Source organism: Suricata suricatta, chromosome 10 (genome assembly GCF_006229205.1).
Source record: "Suricata suricatta isolate VVHF042 chromosome 10, meerkat_22Aug2017_6uvM2_HiC, whole genome shotgun sequence".
Lineage (NCBI taxonomy): Eukaryota > Metazoa > Chordata > Mammalia > Carnivora > Herpestidae > Suricata > Suricata suricatta.
Genome location: NC_043709.1, coordinates 83,448,833 through 83,467,339, shown reverse-complemented (window position 1 = coordinate 83,467,339; position 18,507 = coordinate 83,448,833). Strand labels below are relative to the sequence as shown.

General features: G+C 32.6%; 1 protein-coding gene across 8 annotated transcripts in view; it reads right to left on the bottom strand.

Moving 5' to 3' along the window:
* Nucleotides 1-18,507, bottom strand: part of C2CD5 (C2 calcium dependent domain containing 5) — a 99,543-nt gene that overhangs the window by 50,840 nt on the left and 30,196 nt on the right. For 3 of the 8 annotated variants that reach the window (XM_029953144.1, XM_029953146.1, XM_029953149.1), the window contains exons 8-12: nucleotides 14,451-14,602; nucleotides 9,086-9,171; nucleotides 8,444-8,476; nucleotides 3,174-3,282; nucleotides 400-465 (exon numbers count right to left, since the gene is read on the bottom strand). In XM_029953144.1, coding sequence (XP_029809004.1) covers nucleotides 400-465; nucleotides 3,174-3,282; nucleotides 8,444-8,476; nucleotides 9,086-9,171; nucleotides 14,451-14,602 — 446 coding nt within the window. The remainder of the gene's footprint in view (nucleotides 1-399; nucleotides 466-3,173; nucleotides 3,283-8,443; nucleotides 8,477-9,085; nucleotides 9,172-14,450; nucleotides 14,603-18,507) is intronic. The other 5 variants (XM_029953148.1, XM_029953150.1, XM_029953151.1 and 2 more) reach the window with 3 other exon arrangements.

The following is an 18,507-nucleotide window of genomic DNA, read 5'->3' as shown; positions in this document are numbered from 1 at the left end:
CATACATTAAGCTTATCAAATCTAGCCATTTAGTGCTGATATTTAACAATATTTCTTTAATCATAAAGCTAATAAATGCCTATATCATTTACCTGATATGAAGAAACCATCCAAATATAATAAATATAATTTAAATTTAGCATTCTGAAAGCTAATTACCTAACATAAGCCATTTATAATTTATGGTATTTCTATGGTTCTGGTTAATTCATTTTGGTTAACACATTTTTATATTTGCATTTCCATGGGCACTGTAAGAGTTATAACATATGTACTGCAGAATGTATCTGTAGAGCTGAATTGACATTAAGCCTATTTAATCTAGAACATTTCTAAAAACTTCACTGAGCTGCCATAATTTTTGTCAGCATATGTAGTACTGAATGACCATCAAAATACCTGAATTGAAACTATTCCAGTCTAGCAGTTTGTAAGATCTTGTGTTACCCATAATTCCGACAAAGGCTGAGTTCAAAACAGCAAATTAGTAGATCAGTTTTAGGTGCAGAATAGTAGGAAAAAACCAAAAAACACTACAAACAAGAACACAATTGACAACACCACTCGACAGGAACTGGAAAGACACAGACAGCAGAGTTAATAAGAAGTAGAAATAGAAAGAGAAGATGGAGCATGCTATCATAATCTAATAACATTAACTAAAGTCTAATTATTTAAGATAATGACCTTGATTTTTAAAACCACCCCATTCTTTTCCTTGTTGTATATATCATGTTTGCTTAATATTTAACAAAGGAGAAAATACTAAAAGAACTCCAAAATAATAATCCAGTTAGCAGGTGGTAGTGGTTTTAAAATAAGATTTTTTTTTCCTTCTATATTCAGTGTAAAGTAAAAATTTCCCATATTCACTAGTCAGAAAATAACTGCAAGATTCATCTAAGAGTGCAAATACAGCACTTTTAACATTATTAGCACATGCATCTCAATCCATTGTAAGTTTCTCTCAGTAGAGTAACTCTGTCATAAAATTAATACATCATCATCATGGTAGATGCTAATCTAGAGCTGTGTTTGTTTCAACATCCAGCTTTTCTCAACAAATTAAATCTTTTTCATAAATAATTATTTATGAAACATTAAGAAGAGTAGAAAATGTTTTTTATAATGCATAATGCATATAATAAAACAACCCAAAAATGTGATATTAATATCAAAATAATAATATTGAAACCATTAGAATATATAGTTGATTTGTATTTAACTGAAAATAAAACAAAATTAAAATGTAACTTATATATCATTAAAAGCATTTATATGTCTATGCCCATAACCTTTTGGGAAATAGCATATTAGTAACTAAAAAGTTTTGAACTTTCATATGAATTGAAAAAAATACTCTGATGGAAGAGGAAAGGAAGAGAATGGATAAGCTGATAATTATAACACACAAATTGTATTCTGTAGTAAGGAATACTGTTTTCTTCCCTGAGTCTGGATTCTTACATTTCTTCATACCACTAGAATAAACTGGCAAGTATGAAAGACCCTATAAAAGAGTTTGTTGTAAAAAGCAATGTGATTCTAAATACAGCTCTCTACTTAACTTATTTAAATAACCCTCGTTTGTTCTCCCAGACTCTGTAGCTTACTCAGAGTACATGGAAGCAACGATAAAATCAAAATGTTTTCAGTGAACAGAAGATACCACCAACCGTTAAATATATCTGAAACCATGTTTGGCGCTTATCAGTGGGTGCCAGCTATCAAAATATTTGAGTCGATGATGCATAGAAAAACAAGCAACAAGCCTTGGGTCACAAAGTGAAAGTCAGGTATATTAACTCAGTATTTCCTTGCACTTTCCAAATAGTTCAAGTTCCCAAACACAAAAATATGGAACTTGCAGAGTCTTCAATGTCTCAATACATTTAACTGGCATCACTCTATATATGCCTTTAGTAACTGCAGAATATACTATACTACAGGAAGAAAAGACCTCAAACTGACCAGAAAAAATAAGGAACAGTGGAAAAAATAATAAGCCAGAGAAGAAAACGAGAAGAGGAATGCTTAAACATGTATTTGTTCAGCTTCAGAGTTAAATAATCCTAGCTACTATTCCTCTCCTGAAATCTCATTCAGGGTCTGGAAAAGATTCCATTCTGTTTCTCTATAATTATTAACTCAAATGACATCAAACCACTTTTACTTTTTTTAAATTTAAAAAACCAAATTAACTTTTTTTTTTAATTTAAAAGGATGGTAATGCTCTGTATCCTCAAAATCACTATCAGCAATGTTTTACAGAAAATGGTTTCAAAGCATTTTAGTCCTTTTGTAGCTGCCAGTACAAGCCTCAGGAAGAGGTTATTGGAAGTGACAAACCAAAATTTTCAAAAACATGTATGCATATATGCCAAATAAAAATACTAACATAACTTAGGTTTAAGGTATGTCATCAAAATAATAAGTGACTTGAATGAGTTACTGGCGATCCAGTCAATGAGAGATACAAGAACACACTCCAAATGGAAAGTTTCTACCATACTTCTCATGCTTATTTTAGATTTAAAAAAACCACCAAAACATTCCTAATCCAAGGGCCTGAAACTGAGATGGTTTGATGCCTTTCTTCTTTTATAATCATGCCCCATGTTTTAAAGAAGTGACCTACTATTCTTACCTGTTCACTTATATAGAACAAACAGCTACAGAAAAGAAACCGAGAAAGCAGACAGCACTTTTTTTTTTAACTCTTAGACAATACACAATGTTTACAATTAAATTTCAAAAAAACACTTGCCTTTTAGGAATAAGGAAGTTACTAAAATAATCTACAAAGAATTATTGCTGATGAAAACAATTAACATCTTAAAATAATGGCTGCAATGGTCAAACTGTAAAAATGTATTAGTCTGGGTCAAATAGCTGATTCAGAAGTTAATTTCAAGATTCCTTCAAAATGATATCTAGGTAAAAAAGAGTCAAAATTTGTTTTATATAAAAAAGCAACTAAAATACACTTCTACTTATTTGATTATTTTTAAGTAAGATTACTGCAAAACTTAAAGCAACATGTGCCAGTTTGTATTTTCTTTTTCATTTCTCTTTTCAGATAGATTTGATTCTTCTAAAAAACTATAAAAATCATCTTAATAACCACAGTTAAAGTAAATGAAACACTGAAAACGAACTTTTAAGGAACATACCAGGATTGTGGATACGATCCAAAAGCTTCACAGAGCGTGCACTAACGACACCGCCGACATGCACGAGAAACCCAGGAGGAAATGCCGTCAAGGTAAAAAATGGAAATTCCTAGTAGAAAGAATGGGGGAAAAATATAACTGACCATCTGTAAAGTACAAAAAATGTGCTTGTTAATAAGCCTGATCCCTTAGATTATATTCATACTATGAGATATGAATTCTATCCCTTAACAAAGGCTACCAGTTATATATTACACATGCTTTGTTTCCTTGGATGTTTGGAGTTCCTAGTCTATTTTCCCGTATGTATCATGTTATACAGAATCCAAACACTCTTTTGATCAATTCTCAGTGAGAATAAAAAAGCTTCTCAGAGTTCCAGTCTGAGATTTTGAACACACTCTTCCTTTCTCTCAGTCTCTTACACTGATGCCAAGTCGCAGTGAGACGCAGGGACTCCCGACCCTTCCACCTCGCGTCTGCCTCGCAGTGGGGCAGACACCGCCTCCCACACACACCCAACTCCGGGCTGCTGGGGAAGCCTCTGAAGGCTGGTGCAAGAGATCGACAAGAATGTGGGCTGAGGGAGGAGTGAGAGAACGCGCAGTGTGGGCTGAGAGACTCACAGAGAAGTGAAGGGCAAAAACCAAGTTGAAGTGGGCAGGGAATCACGGTGTGAGGTTATTTACTTTATCAACACAGAGCAGCAGGAGAAAATGTAAGTACATAAATGTATATTAAGGAAAAAGAAGATTTATGTAGATGACAGCAAGGAAGGAAATAAAATTCCACAAGTTCTTCCAAGTTTTAGTCTTCCCTTCTCAGTCAAGAATATCTTTCAATCTCATCAATATAGAGGCACAAGAGAAATGGTAGAGAAAGGAAATCCATTGAAATAGCACCCAGGGAAGAAAGGGGGGCTCCAGTGGCTCTCCAAATATGGAGCCTCCCACATTACACAAACTGGATGCAAGAAAGAGAAATTTAATATCCAACTCATCTGGCTACAAGATTAATGTAGCTCACTTAACCGGAAATCACTTACCAGTAGCCTCAGCTATTCAGAACTTAACTGAGAACTGGAAAATAAGCAAAACAGAACTCTCAACAGTCAAAAAAGAACTGTTATAGTTCCAAGTACTAAAGTTTATGTATTTGATTCAGAAGAGATCCCTATAGGTCATATCCATAATACGATATACAGTAATTATAAATATATATAATTTTAGGAATATATTTTAAAATCCATCAGTATCTTTTTTCTGAACCACAGATTAAATGCAGCAAATGAAAGCTGGGAGATAAAGAGATACAGGGTACTACTAGAAGCAGGCACATTAAAAGCAGCAAGTACGGACTGAGTGCTCAAAGCATGGAGAATACAAACTCACCAAAGCATAATTCACAAAGCACAGCAACTTGGAGTCATTTAGCACAAAGGCAAACTGTCCTGCGCACTTCAGTAACCCATATATAAAATACATATATACATGTGTGTCTGTATCTATAGATGCACATTAATTCAGAAATAAATTCAGGCAGAATTTAAGAGTAATTTTTAAATTAACAAGGGTAAGGAAAATCTAGGCTACATAAAAAAAAATCAATCTATGGAAATGGATAGGTTTGGCCCAGGTGAGAAGCAAAAGGAAAAAAACAAAAAGACAGGAAAACTTCAATTACATTATTATAAAATGTTTAGTCAAAATGCCTCCTGATTTCCACCTGAATTTTTTAAATATACATTTTAAATGGGAAATATACAAGTAAGCTTATGCTATGAGAAATTTAAGTATTTTAAGTATTTCGGTCTCCTGGATTTTTTTTTTTCAATTTTAGGTATACAGTTTTCAAATTTCCTCAAAAAACTGAGGTCATAGTATAAAAAAACACTTTACATTTAATCTTTATACTTAAACATTTTGAATATTCTGGACAAGGGACACGGGAAATAAAAGTTCTAAAAGCTACATGGAAAGCTGTACTTCCTTCTAAAACTGAGAAAGAAGATAGGTAAATTCACATATTGGAAAACATATGCATATAAGAATTTAGGTAAGGGCTGTCTGAGTGGCTGAGTCGGGTGAGCACCTGATTCCTGATTTCAGCTCAGGTCATGATCTCGTGGTGAGTTCAAGCCCCACAATGGGTAGGGCCTGCTTGGGATTCTCTCTCTTCCCCTCTCTCTCTGCCCCTGCCTTGCTCATGCTGTCTCTCTCAAGATAATAATAATAATTATTTTTTATTATTATTTTAAAAAATAACTCAAAAAAAACAAAAAAGAATTTAGGTAAGTATAAAAATGAACCTAAATGATTTTTCTACTTGAGATTCTGAGTCTTCTCCCAAATTCCAGAAGACAGATAAAGGGACAAGAGGGAAAGCATCATACTAGAGCTGGTGATCATAGCAGAAAAAGTAGGGGAATGGCTACCCAAAGACAATGACACCCACACTGCAAACTTAAAACTCTGACCTACACATCCCCAGTTCATCCAATTAGCACACCTACTTTAACACAGAATATTTAACCTGGAGTAAATAAAAATGGCATTGTTACTGAGCCAAAACTACATCTTCAGATAACTCCATCAGAAGAACCATAGCTGACGCACTACTAAATCCCTATCATCTCCCCCCTCACCAATGACTACTATGAGATACCTACAAAGTGCCAGCCCTCTGCAAAGTATCTTAAAACTATGCTTTATAATCTTTTCCATACCCTAAAGTAAGAGTCAAGACGGCCTAGACTCTACATGAGCAACAAACCTTATCATCTGGCTTCCTGTCATTTCTGATTACAACAGTGAAGCAAGAAGCTGGTTTTAATCTCAAGCCTATCATTACACCTGATGAATTTATAGGTTCTCTTCCATTGAAAAGAACAGCTTCCTTAAAATCAGCCAAGCCCAACCCATTTTCAATGCATAGATGAGAATTTCAGAGACCACACAAGACATCTTCTCTAGAGACTCCTAATATTTAAAGTGCCTTTACCTTGTGCTACCTAAGAATTCATATATTGATATTTTGACATAAGCCAAGCGCATGCAGCATAAATCTATTTAATACCACATGTTCAAAAGGCAGGCTAGATGGAAAGTCTGGGAACACATGGGAGTAATTTTTTAACATTTAAATAGGATTTTTCTTAGAATATATTTAAGTAGTTATTTTTTTATCAAATATACTTTTTATTATCCCAAGATGCCTTGATCAACTTTTAGATATAAAACCTCATGCCAGAATCCTACTATGATTTATTGCATAATTGTACTCCACTTTTTACAAAGATCATAATTTATCAAAAGAGTTTCTGACATCAAAGTTTATATCAATGTTTCCCAAGGTGTGTTCTTCACTAGCAGGTATTTTAAGTGGAAGATTGTATTGTAAAATATATTTTGGAAATACTAGGTTAAACCAATTCAACTAGGTTTCTTTACTGAAGAAAAAATATATATACATCCCAGCATCTGAAAAGTAACTTCATTTATCTTACAGGTGAAAGAAGAGTCATATTGAAAAATAAATCTATTTGCTTTACATCAAATAGTTCATAGGTGGAACCTAAATTTAAATAAAACTTTTATCTCTATGACTTATCTCCTAATAATCTGACAGCCATCACCAAGATCTTGTCAAGTTATTTTTTACTGATTTTGTGAAAGAAAAAAGATAACACTTTTATTTTTGATATCTGCTACTTGAATAACTCATTAAATAAAAAAGATGCTGGGCAAAGTTTCTCTTTTCCTCAAGGGACAAAAAAAAGTAACCAGAACCATACATTTTATTAAGGGTGGCACAGGGTAGAAATGAATATTTAAAAAATGGTATGTCGTATTTTCAATTTGATCTAGGATTCAAGTTGGCAGAGTTAAGGCATATTTGAACTCATACGGGGAGAATTCTTCATACTTCTGTACAAATCCTTCCCAAAATAAAGATATACTAATGACAGCCATAGCTTTTTAGGAAAGCTGAAGATCGTAATGCTTGTTCTATTTATTATAAACCCAGGAGAGAGAGGTAGTTTCCTAAACTCAAGTGACTAGTGCAGAGTTAGGTAACATAAATATATTGCCAACTCAGGTTTAATAAAGTTGTAAATGAAAACTATAGTTCTCCCACATCTTTTACCATTAATTCCACGAAGATTATCTAATAATGTATGTCCCATGTATGAATATGTCCAAAACTTTAAGAGTGTTTAAAAGCATATTTGAAAATGTAAATTTTATCTAAACTAAATCTAAAATGATTTTCACTATTAGTATTTTTTCTTTTAAAGCTAGATGTTTTCAAAAGTTCCTAATATACATAATAAAGTCACAAGCACAACACACAGGCAAAATTTCATACCAAACATCAAGGCAACCCAAGTTTTTCTGTTCTTGTGAATTCTAGAACTATAATTACAGGAAATACTCCTTGTGTAAGGAACTCTGTAGAGAATGTAAAACTGGAAGGGAGAAGGAGGAAGAGTATTCTAACCTAAAAAATGTGAAGTGAACACGCACACCTTCACTCTGCCCCTTTGCTGTGTTTCTAGTCTTTTTCTATATTTGGTTTTAACAAATGGCTTGAATGGTTAAGTGGGCTTTTGCAGGACGGCATCTGGTATGCCCGCAAGGTGACAAAGTAGCTCAAAGGCAATTGCTGCCGGGTAGGCACAGGGTAAAAACTGTGCAGCTAATGTCACATCATTCTGCTTAGCTCAGCTCTCCTCTTTCCCAGCCTTGTCTAAAGGGCAAATAGTGCATGCAGGTACTTCCAGCACAGAAAAGAGAGTCTAAAAAGAGTCCAAAAAAGAAGTTGTTACATGTTTTTGTAGTAATAGGATCTGGAAAAAACTATTCTCAAAAGCTAACCTCTAGAGAAGAAGTATCTTTGTTTTATAGAATGCATTCTTTTGTAGGTATTTACTATGTTTTGTTTTGTTAATAATGCTAGTATAAAATGGAACATGTAAAAGAAAATTCTGTAAACACTTATAACTTCTAAAGCAGACACAAAGAAAGCTATGGAACTGTGCCTTAAAATAACTCACATAACATATAAATAATCATGCACTGCATTAGTTAAGGAGAAAAAAAAAAAAACGAGTCTCATAGTGCTAGTAAATTTTTTTAAATTGCATTACAAAAAGAAAAAAAAAGCTGGCAACATTTGTTAAAGCTTAAATAAAACTTAAATGATCAAGATTAAAACTAGAAAAGCTACCAATACAAGAAACAGGCTCTCACACATGTTCAGAAACATACCCGCCTTCTACAGAACCTATGAGGCGATCCTCCCTTAGCAATGACGTTTATATAAAAAATAAAAAATACAAAGAGAAAAATCACCCAAAATTTTTACTATTCATTTTCCCGTTTAAAATAGTTAACTAAACATTAAACTTATAATAATTAAGAAGATGAATTCACATGCCAAATAACCACATTGTTTATGTTAATTTGTAGAAATATGGAATCTCTACATTTTTTACACCTAAGAGACTGGCCAGCCATAAGAATAATTTCAGTATATAAATATATTAATATACTAAAGAATTATTTTAATATAATACAGCTAAAATATTTTTCTGGGAAAACTCTATTTGCTTTTATATATTATAATTTTAATGTAAAATTAGAGATGACTTCATCACTCGAGAATATTTCCAAATAGACTACTTCTAATAAAAGACTGGAAGACCAAACAAAAAAGTTACAGTACTATCCAAATTAAAAGTAACTATTCATAAACAAATTACTTTGATACCTTAAACAAATTATGGACTGCAAAATTACATTACAGGCACATCATCAAAATTAGCTTATGGAAATAAGTTATAAATACATGGAAGCATAATAAAACACATATTCACAGATGAAGGAAAAGGAATGTTGAGTGAATCTTACCCTTTGTTCCAGTGCTGACTGAGTCTGTTGTCTTAAAAGAGCTTTAAATGGCCCCCCTTCTTTTCCAGCACTACCACTTCCCATTCCTACAGAACATCAGTACATAAATAACAACCAGAAAACAACTATAGAAACAGAAAGTTTAATTGCATTCATCTTCATAAATAGCATGAGTCAAAATCTATTAAAATGATCCAAACATCTAAAGTACTTTATTCAGCACATATTTTACTCAATTGTATTCACAGTTTTCTTTAGAAGCAAACTGTCAAAAGCTGTACTGATCGCCATTAGTTTTAGACTCAATTTGTTCTAAAACTTATTTTTTAATTATGTTAATGTGATAAATTTTTGTATAATATTCAACTTTTAAAAGTTGAGTCTTCTAATATAAAATAATCAAGACACTACCAATTACCGCTGACCCTTGAACAACATGGGTTTGAACTGTACAGGTTCACTTATATGTGGGGTTTTTTCCAGTAAATACAGTACTGTAAGTGTGCTTTCTCTTCCTTATGATTTTCTTAATGACATTTTCTTTCCTCTAGCCTACTTTACTCCAAGAATACAGTAAACAATACATATAACAAAATGTGTGTTAATTGACTATGTTATCAGTAAGGCTTCCAGTCAAGAGTAGGCTATTAAGAGTAAAGCTTTGAGGGATCAGAAGTTATAAGTGAAGTTGCAGCTTGTCCACAGGTGTGTTGTTCAAGAGTCAACCGTACTCACTATGCTAACAATTTAAGAATACTGAAAGAAACCGAGAAACACCAAATGTGTGTTTAAAAGTAAATATAGAAAGGAGAAGCACTAATTGTGCTTACTTAAAATATTCAAAATTCTCTAAAGGGCACAATTTTAGGCAATTTTGAAATATAATTGTATCTTTTTTCTGATAACTTCCCATTCCTAAATATAATGCTCATGACAAAACACTATTAACATTCATAGTTTTCAAGAATCATTTGCAAAAACCAACATAAAAGCATTTTTAAAAACTAAAAATCACAGACATATAATAGACACATCACAAATGTACATAGTTATGGATGAAAAAATATTTCCCAAGCTCTTAGACATATTTTTTAAAGACTTAATTTTTCATTTCTTTTCCTACTTTATTTTATTCTTTTGATAATAACAACAGACCAATTACGATCAAGAATTACAGAAGGCAGGGGACAGGTGAGAAGCTAATGCTCTATAGACTGGAATTAACAGTTCAATCCCACCCTTTCAAAACTGAAGATACATATAGTCAGATTTACTGCAATGACTTCAAACAGGGACTAGTTACTTTTACATTTTTAGCTGTTCTTGGATAAGGAAACAAACGTTAGCATGTGTATAGTCCCATTCAGTTCTCTAAAGATAAAAAAAACAAATTTTTCATTTAGTAACATAAACATGATTTTTAGAGACTATACAATACTAAACATAGAAATGAAACTAAGATCTTTACGTGAAGCATACTGAAAGCCATAAAATAAAATGTAATTTTGTAGAGATAAACAAAACATCAGAAATACAGCAGAACAATTTGAAAATTAATGCAATGGACAGAAAAAAAAATGGATAATGAAAGAATACCACCAAAATGAGACTTTAATTGATTCAAACAGAATAGTTTACTAATGTAATCATATGGCTTAGCAACATGATGGTGCAGGTCCAAAGTGAATGGAGTTGGTGTGAAGGGAAAGAAAGTAAAGCATCTAAAACAGAAACTGTAGTAATAAGAACCTAATAATCATTGGAAATATCCCAATCTATGTCCTCAGACATATAATTTTTTAGTACATAAAATAATTTCAGCAGAATATTCATAACTATCCATCAAGTAATCCTCAGTCATGTTCTCACATGTTCTCACCATCATTCCAATCATTTAAGTCTGTCCACCAATAAGAAAAATAAGAAGTATGCCCTGTATAAAACACCCAATACTTCTTTACAGTAAGAAATAATTAATCATTTTCAAAGGTGATTTAAAATAAAGGGTTTAAAAAGCTGACATAAGGTGATCCTACCAGAAGCAGCCAGGAACAGCTCTTCACTGAAAGAAACACTTTTCCTCAGAACTGGGCTGACAAGGCTAGAGTGATGAGGGGGAAGGCTAGACTCCGAGAGGAGGAGACAGGACTTTTTTAGATGAAGGGAACCACAAGAGAGAGAGGGGGAGCTGGGACACAGGTAAATCCTAGGCCCCTGTGGGTAAGGTGCTGTAGAGGAAAGTAGCAGAGAAAAGATGCAGATTCAGAAGATGGTCAGAAAATGTAGGATAAGGAAAGCAATGATGAAGCAAAACATAACAGTAAAAATGAATTTTAAAATGCTTACATAAATTACACTATGCATAGGAAGTCATTAACAAGACCATCCATCCAACATAATATAAATAAAAGGCATCATCTAAAACTTAGCAAAAGCTTTACAAACTCTGCATTCATTAAGATTTTTTAAATCAGGACTAAATTAGGATTTTATGCCATTCTAATCTCTTTGAGCTGATTTCTCAAAAACGTTTAAATTACCTGCCGTTTTCTTTTGGCTTAAGAATGCATGAAGTTAATATGTATACTTTATAAATTTTTAAAGCCAGAAACTTGTTTCAAATACAAACATTATTTAAAATGGCAAAGAACAGTTCGTCAAATATTACTAAAATAGATCACTTATGAGTATTTTAATTAATACCCATAAAAAAGCAAACCACCACATTAAACAGTTGCCATCATTAATTAAAAAAAAATACTATCTTCTTTTGATCCAGATTTGAGATATATGTTACATTTTCCTTTAAATTTTAAATACTAAAGTCTAATCATAACACTGCATTTACAAAGACCTGCATACCTAAGGAGCGAATACTCTCTAGATTACAAAAACTACACATGGTTAAAAGCCTGACTTTTTTTAAAAAAAAGTAAAAAATTAGCTTGAGTCAGCTGTCAAATCAATATCCTAACACTAGTACTCTAAATTCCACTCCTACTAGTTGAGTACTTGGGAAAAAAGATGAAAATAAAGCCTGGTAAAATGTCAAAAATTAGAATCTATAGAAATAAATCAACATGAATTTTTTTAATGAGACCTACATGAAAAACAGATGATAGCTTTAACTACAAAAAGAAAAACAGCTTTCTCAGTCTAAAGCTTTAGTAACTTATTCTATTCTTGGCTCCCCAGTTTACGTAAATAAATCAATCATAATCACCTTATCCTCACCATTTCTCAAGGGACTGATTTTGTATACAGATAAATTTGAAGGCAGAGAAACATTTAATACATGTTCAATTACAGTTTTAGAAGTTTTAAAACAATCATAATTTTGCCATTTCATATGTCCTTTGGAATGGTCCTCAGGAATATTCACAGATATTTAGGGACTTATGATTAGGTCAAAAGACTAAAAATTGTTAATGTTCCATAAATATGCCATTAAAAATAGTGAATAGCATATGAAAGTAGCAAAACAAAATAATTTATTTAAAGGCAACTGATGAATATAGACATAATAAGAATAACCATTATAAATGAATCTTTAAAAAATAAAACTTCAGAGCTAGAAAAGAAGATGCAATGAAGTTTTTATTGATAATATAATTGATTGCCTATAAGAAAGCTAAGAGAAACCTGATTCTGTTAATTTCTTACTTCATAATCTTTTTCACACTTGGCCTTTTTGGTGAATTGAAGAAAACAAACCAAGAAAATATTTTCAAAAATTTATCTTTGGGTGGCACCTGGGTGGCTCAGCCAGTTGAGAGCCCAGCATAAGCTCAGGTCAGGATCTCATGACTCCTGGGTTTGAGGCCCACATGTGGCTGGCTGCTGTCAGCAGGGAGCCCACTTCAGATCCTCCATCCCCTGATCTCTCTGCCCCTCCCCAACTTGTGCTCTCTCTCTCAAAAATACACATTAAAAAAAATTTATCTATGGTATGGCAAAGAAAAATGAAAATGAGAATATTGAAAACATAACAAGGAATACACAAATAGCTAGTAGTCAAAGCCTGAAAAATGTTTTTATGAAAACGTATTCTTCAAATACTATCTAAGTCTTCCTTGTTTTGACAGGCAAGAATTTGAAGGCCAGAATATCATTCTTTATTTAAAAATAAAAACTTTTCACCTAAATAAGTAAATTTTAAAAAATAAAAAATTTTCACTGAAGTTTGAATGGTTCAGTTTCTATGGCATAAATCTCGTTAAGATGCCATATTCCACAGCATCAATTACTATAAAGTATCTCATGATTTTTAGATGTTATTCATATTAAGTATATGGAAAAATAAGGCTATTCTTTTCAAAAAATTAGGTATTCATATTTATCTTCCTCACATTTTGTGACTTTATTTATAAAAGTAGATACTAAATCTATAGGCTTTCATTTTAATGTCCTTTCTTTCTTTACTTTTAGCATTGGTTTTAGAATTGGATTGTTTTTCACTGTTTTCATAAGATCTGGGATGATTTCATAAATCTCTTGCCTAACACACAAAAGGTTATTAAAGCTGATAAAAATAAAAGAGGAACTATACAAAATGTCTTCATCAATCTGGAGAGGAAACTGTCAGACAAAGATAGTATTTACAAAAATTGCTAACTTCTAACTTTCAATTTTTTGTATTTTACTTTTCTTAATACTGTTTTAAAGATTTGAATAATTCTACTTTAAGAAGTAATGAAATAATTTGACTTTTTAAACAATTTTTTATCATAAAACATTCATAAAAACTCACAGAAATTATTTATCAAAATACAAATAGGAGAGGGAAAAATTATAAACTTCATACATTGAGAAATATGTAAGAATAAGTAAAGCAAAACTGCTATTTTCTAACCTAGAAAGACTAGCAAAACCAAACATTTTAAATAACAAGAAGTTAATAAATAGATATATGTACTCCAATATAAACATTTCAATTGTTCCAAAAATGTTTTCATAATAAAATCTTAGAATTAAATTCAGAAACAGACAGAAAAATGAATTCAAAAATGCATTTACTGCATGAGGAACTAGATTGCAAGCCACTAGTGTGACTTTCTATTCAAAAGCCTTAAGATATTATTCCTCATAATATGAGCATGAAATGAAAAATGTCTACATGCAAAAATTAATTCTGAACATCATAGCTACACTATGGTTAAATCAATAAATCCAAATCCTTGAACAAGCTAATTTCTGAACTATATGAAATTTTCATATTTTAATGGTGGTAACTGAAAATGATCAGTATTCACATTATCTTTTAACTTAAATGCCAAAAAAGGAGGAAAGCCTGGGATGAAAAGCTAATAAAGAGCAGAAACAAATTTGAAAAAATAAAAGAAAAAGGTGGGTGGAAGCGCCTTACCAGTTTTGGGTGTCAAACTCAAATCTGTGTCAGAAGAAGAGGACTGTCGACTGTAGGACTTGGAAGGTGAAAAGGAATAAGTTTGGTTTTTCAGAGGGGTTGAGGGTCCTGATGAGTGAGTATTGGGATTGGGATCTTCATTGAAGGGAATCCTGCCAGAAGAAGGTGGAGAAATATTAAGCAATCATGTGCCAAAGGACCTGACGGAAGGCAGCATGATCCAAACACCAGGAAAAGTATTGGGCAGGGCCAGCAGTCATTTCTTAAGTGTGGAGCTAGGTATGAGGTCAAAGACAACCAATTGCTGTTTAAACATTCATCATTCTCCAGAGAAATAATCATCTGCACTGGAACAGTTAATAAGCCAAGTAAAAAAGCAAAGAAGCATGAGATGACAGACTAAAGGGATAAAAAATATTAAAAGGAGAAATAAACAAAAAGAATACATGACTGAAAATACTTTCAAATAAACAATGCTTTTTTAAGTTACAAAAGAAAAAATGATGCTGCAAGTGGTGTGTGCAAATATTCACAGTTGTTTTTATATTTGCACACACAGGTATCTTCAAAAGAAAAATGTTTCCTTATCCTCTAGCATCAAGAGTGCCACAGCTAAAAACACAGCAAGAGAAAAATGAATACAGCTACACAGAGCCACTGTATTTTACACAGAATAGTTGCTTACCTGTTTTCCAAAAGCTCTCTTCCACAGAATAAAACAGACCCTACTATGTAACAGGTTGTGTACATAATAAGCAAATAAGAAGCCTTGCCAGCTATTTCATATAGAATCCAATAATCAATTTTATTTCTAATGAAATGTAGAAATAATGATAAATCCTAGGTGGATTCTCCTAAAAACTTACAGCAAACATACATAGGATAGGGTTCTTAGAGGATCTATGGAAGAGACTTTGGAAGCCAGAACACTTTCACTTCCAAGTAGTCAGAGCCTTGCGGTGCCTAAATCCTGGATTTCTTCACTGCAGCTGGACTTCAAGTGAGAAAAGGAGAAGGAAAGACTGACGGCACCTGCCTACACTAAGCTACTGCCTGCCTGCCTGCCTGCCCTTGGCAGCCATGCTGCCTGTGGCCTGCCTTCCCCAGCTCTGGAGTCTGAGCAGTCTCGTACCAGTATAGATGAGAGTGGGAACAGACACAGAGAAGTTCTGAGTAAGTCGTGAGCCAGTAGCAGTGTGAATTGGGCTGTTGTGAGTCGAGCGGCATCCATGGCTTGGAGGATGAACCAACGGAGACCTGAGGGCATTTGTAGTCAAAGTGGAAGAAAAGAAAACAATACATACAACAGATAGCAAAGTTATGTTAAAATAATTTCAAGGAGCTTTAGTTAGGTGAGAGGAATTTTTATCTCCAACATGCAAAAAACAAGTCAAAATTTAAAAAGAATAGCTAAATACTAACTTGATAGGATAGTTATAGTTTGAAATGATCAGATTAATAATAATAATTAGGACTGTGAATAAGGAAATTAGCAATCAGAAATAGTGGCATTAAATAAGAAAAAGACTAAGACTTGGAATTTAAGTTGTTTAAAATGTTTTGATCACCATAAAGCTTACTTACTACACAGTATTTTAGGGACAAAGCACCCATAAAAGTGAAGGTCAAATATGAAGTTCTTATGTTACTTCTGAAACTGAACTGATGTAATTAATTATATTTTTCCATAAAGAAAATTTAACAGAACTGTTTCTGTCTGTAACACTGGTACTTAAGAATATGAGAAATGACAGCACAAAGAAAAATGAATGAACTAAATGGATATAAGCAAATGCAAACATTCCAGTATTATAGCACACCAAGAATTATTGCTTAAAACCAGGTTACACTGGGAACAAAACAAAGGGGACATTGCCTTTCAAAACATATTAATAAAACAATATAGATAATTTTTATCTAGCTGTCAAACAGAATATATTATTTAAATTTAAACTACATTCTGAGTTGGAATTGAAATTCTATAAGATATAAACTGACATCCTGCAAGATCCTATCTATATGTATGGAAAGATATATTTAGATCCCATACAGATACATATTCACATGTAATATTTAAATTTTCATGAAGAAATTTTGCTAAAAGGCCTTAGTTATGTTGAATGGAGTAAATGGTATATTAAAGTAAGAATCCTTCATATTAGCAATTATTTCACTATGTACTGCCTTCACTTATGCATGAGGGGAAAAAATCAAATGTGAATATACTCTGAAAATATATCCCCATTTTTTAGAATTAAAATTAAAAGCAGATCAAGAGCTCAATTTTTCCTGGCCTTTTCTTTTTTACTGGCCAGTGAACATTCCCAACAATCACAGTTGGTCAAGGTTCAAACATGAGCTATCATTAACTGGCAACAATGGGCTACTTTCTGAAAATATCGCTGATTTTACACTAGGACAGTGTTTGTTTTTGTTGCTAGTGTAAAGTAAAAATGTGTTTAATACAGCTGTCAAAAATCAAATATCTCATTGGTGACTTATGTGTATACAAACAACTAGGTAAGGTTTTGGTTTTTTCTTTCTCTGTTGAGTGACTAATTAAGTTAAAATTTCTTAGAATCAGTTCTGTACAGAGGAGAAATTACAATTAACATCTCTTAGAAAGTACTTTTCTTCTTAAGTATAGAATCAGTAAATCGTATTTAAATGCACTTTCTACCATTAAGATAATTCAGCAAGGACATATCAAAGAGATTTATATTATGTATTACACTAACCATCTGAAAGGAAAAAAATAAGTCAGTGGAGTAGAACACATCATTAATAAAGGTAAAATAAAATGAATAAAATAAAATGAACATTGTAAAGGTTCAACATCTAATTAAAATTAAAATCCAAATACACTAAAGCATCACCATCTGTATTCTCTGTATTCTTGGAGTTCTAATTCTTATCAGTCTCCTTGCATGAAAGATTATTTTGCAATAATACCCCAGTGACATTTCTAATAATAAATCTATTCAGACAGGAATATAAACCAAACTACCTTTTGTCAAAATCTTATCTAGAATCAATGTTATAATTAAATATCAGGATAATTATAATCAATTGAATCATAAAACAATTTAAACTAGCACCCAAATTGATTCATTATCAAAAATACAAAGAAGCTGACTAAAATAAAGCAGCCTGAGTACTAGTTAGTTTTTTGTTTCAAAAAGCATGACTGTGGTAGTAAGATGCCTTTCAGACAATCTTAATGAAGCAACTTAAATTCTTCATGGTGTGAATATTTGACGATTTAAGGCAGATGGCGACAACAAAATTAGAAAAGAGGAACATTTACAACAATCCCAGAAGACTCACATTAACGGAACTATTCCTGAATGTAGGCAGGAAGGACTCCACTACTACCACTATATCATCCCAAGACACCAACGCTACAGCATTCTTTCCACTAAGTAATTTAGTGAAAAGAGGAAAACTTCAGACATCACAGCTGCAAAAGCCAGGCCCCTTCAGGCAACATAGGCAGATAAAGCTGGAGGGGGGCAAGAGAAGGAGGGGCCCAGGCCTTTAATTTGGTGTGGAAAATGAAAATAAAACCTGAATCCCTCAGAAAGTTACACCTACAATTTGACTTTACCTGTGGTAGCAGGCAGTTTGTATCTTTTTAAGATATATTTTAAATGGAATATAAAGCAAATTCACTCTTCAGTTTACTTAAAACAATTATTTCACAGGGGCGTCTCAGTGGCTCAGTCAGTTAAGCATCTAACTTCGGCTCAGGTCATGATCTCAATCAAGGTTTGTGAGTTTGAGCCCCATATCAGGCTCTGTGCTGACAGCACGGAGCCTGGAGCTTGCTTCAGATTCTGTGTCTCCCTCTCTCTCCCTATCTATCCCTGCTCTTTCTTTCTTTCTCTTTCTCTTTCTCTCTCTCTCTCTCTCGCTCGCTCACTCTCAAAAACATTTTTTTAAAAAGTGGTTTTCTTAAAACAATTATTTCACTTGTCAAGGGATTTCCCAATAAAATTGGGTAATATATAATACTGTGCTCCCTCTTGTAACTAAAATTTAATCTAAATAACTGAAG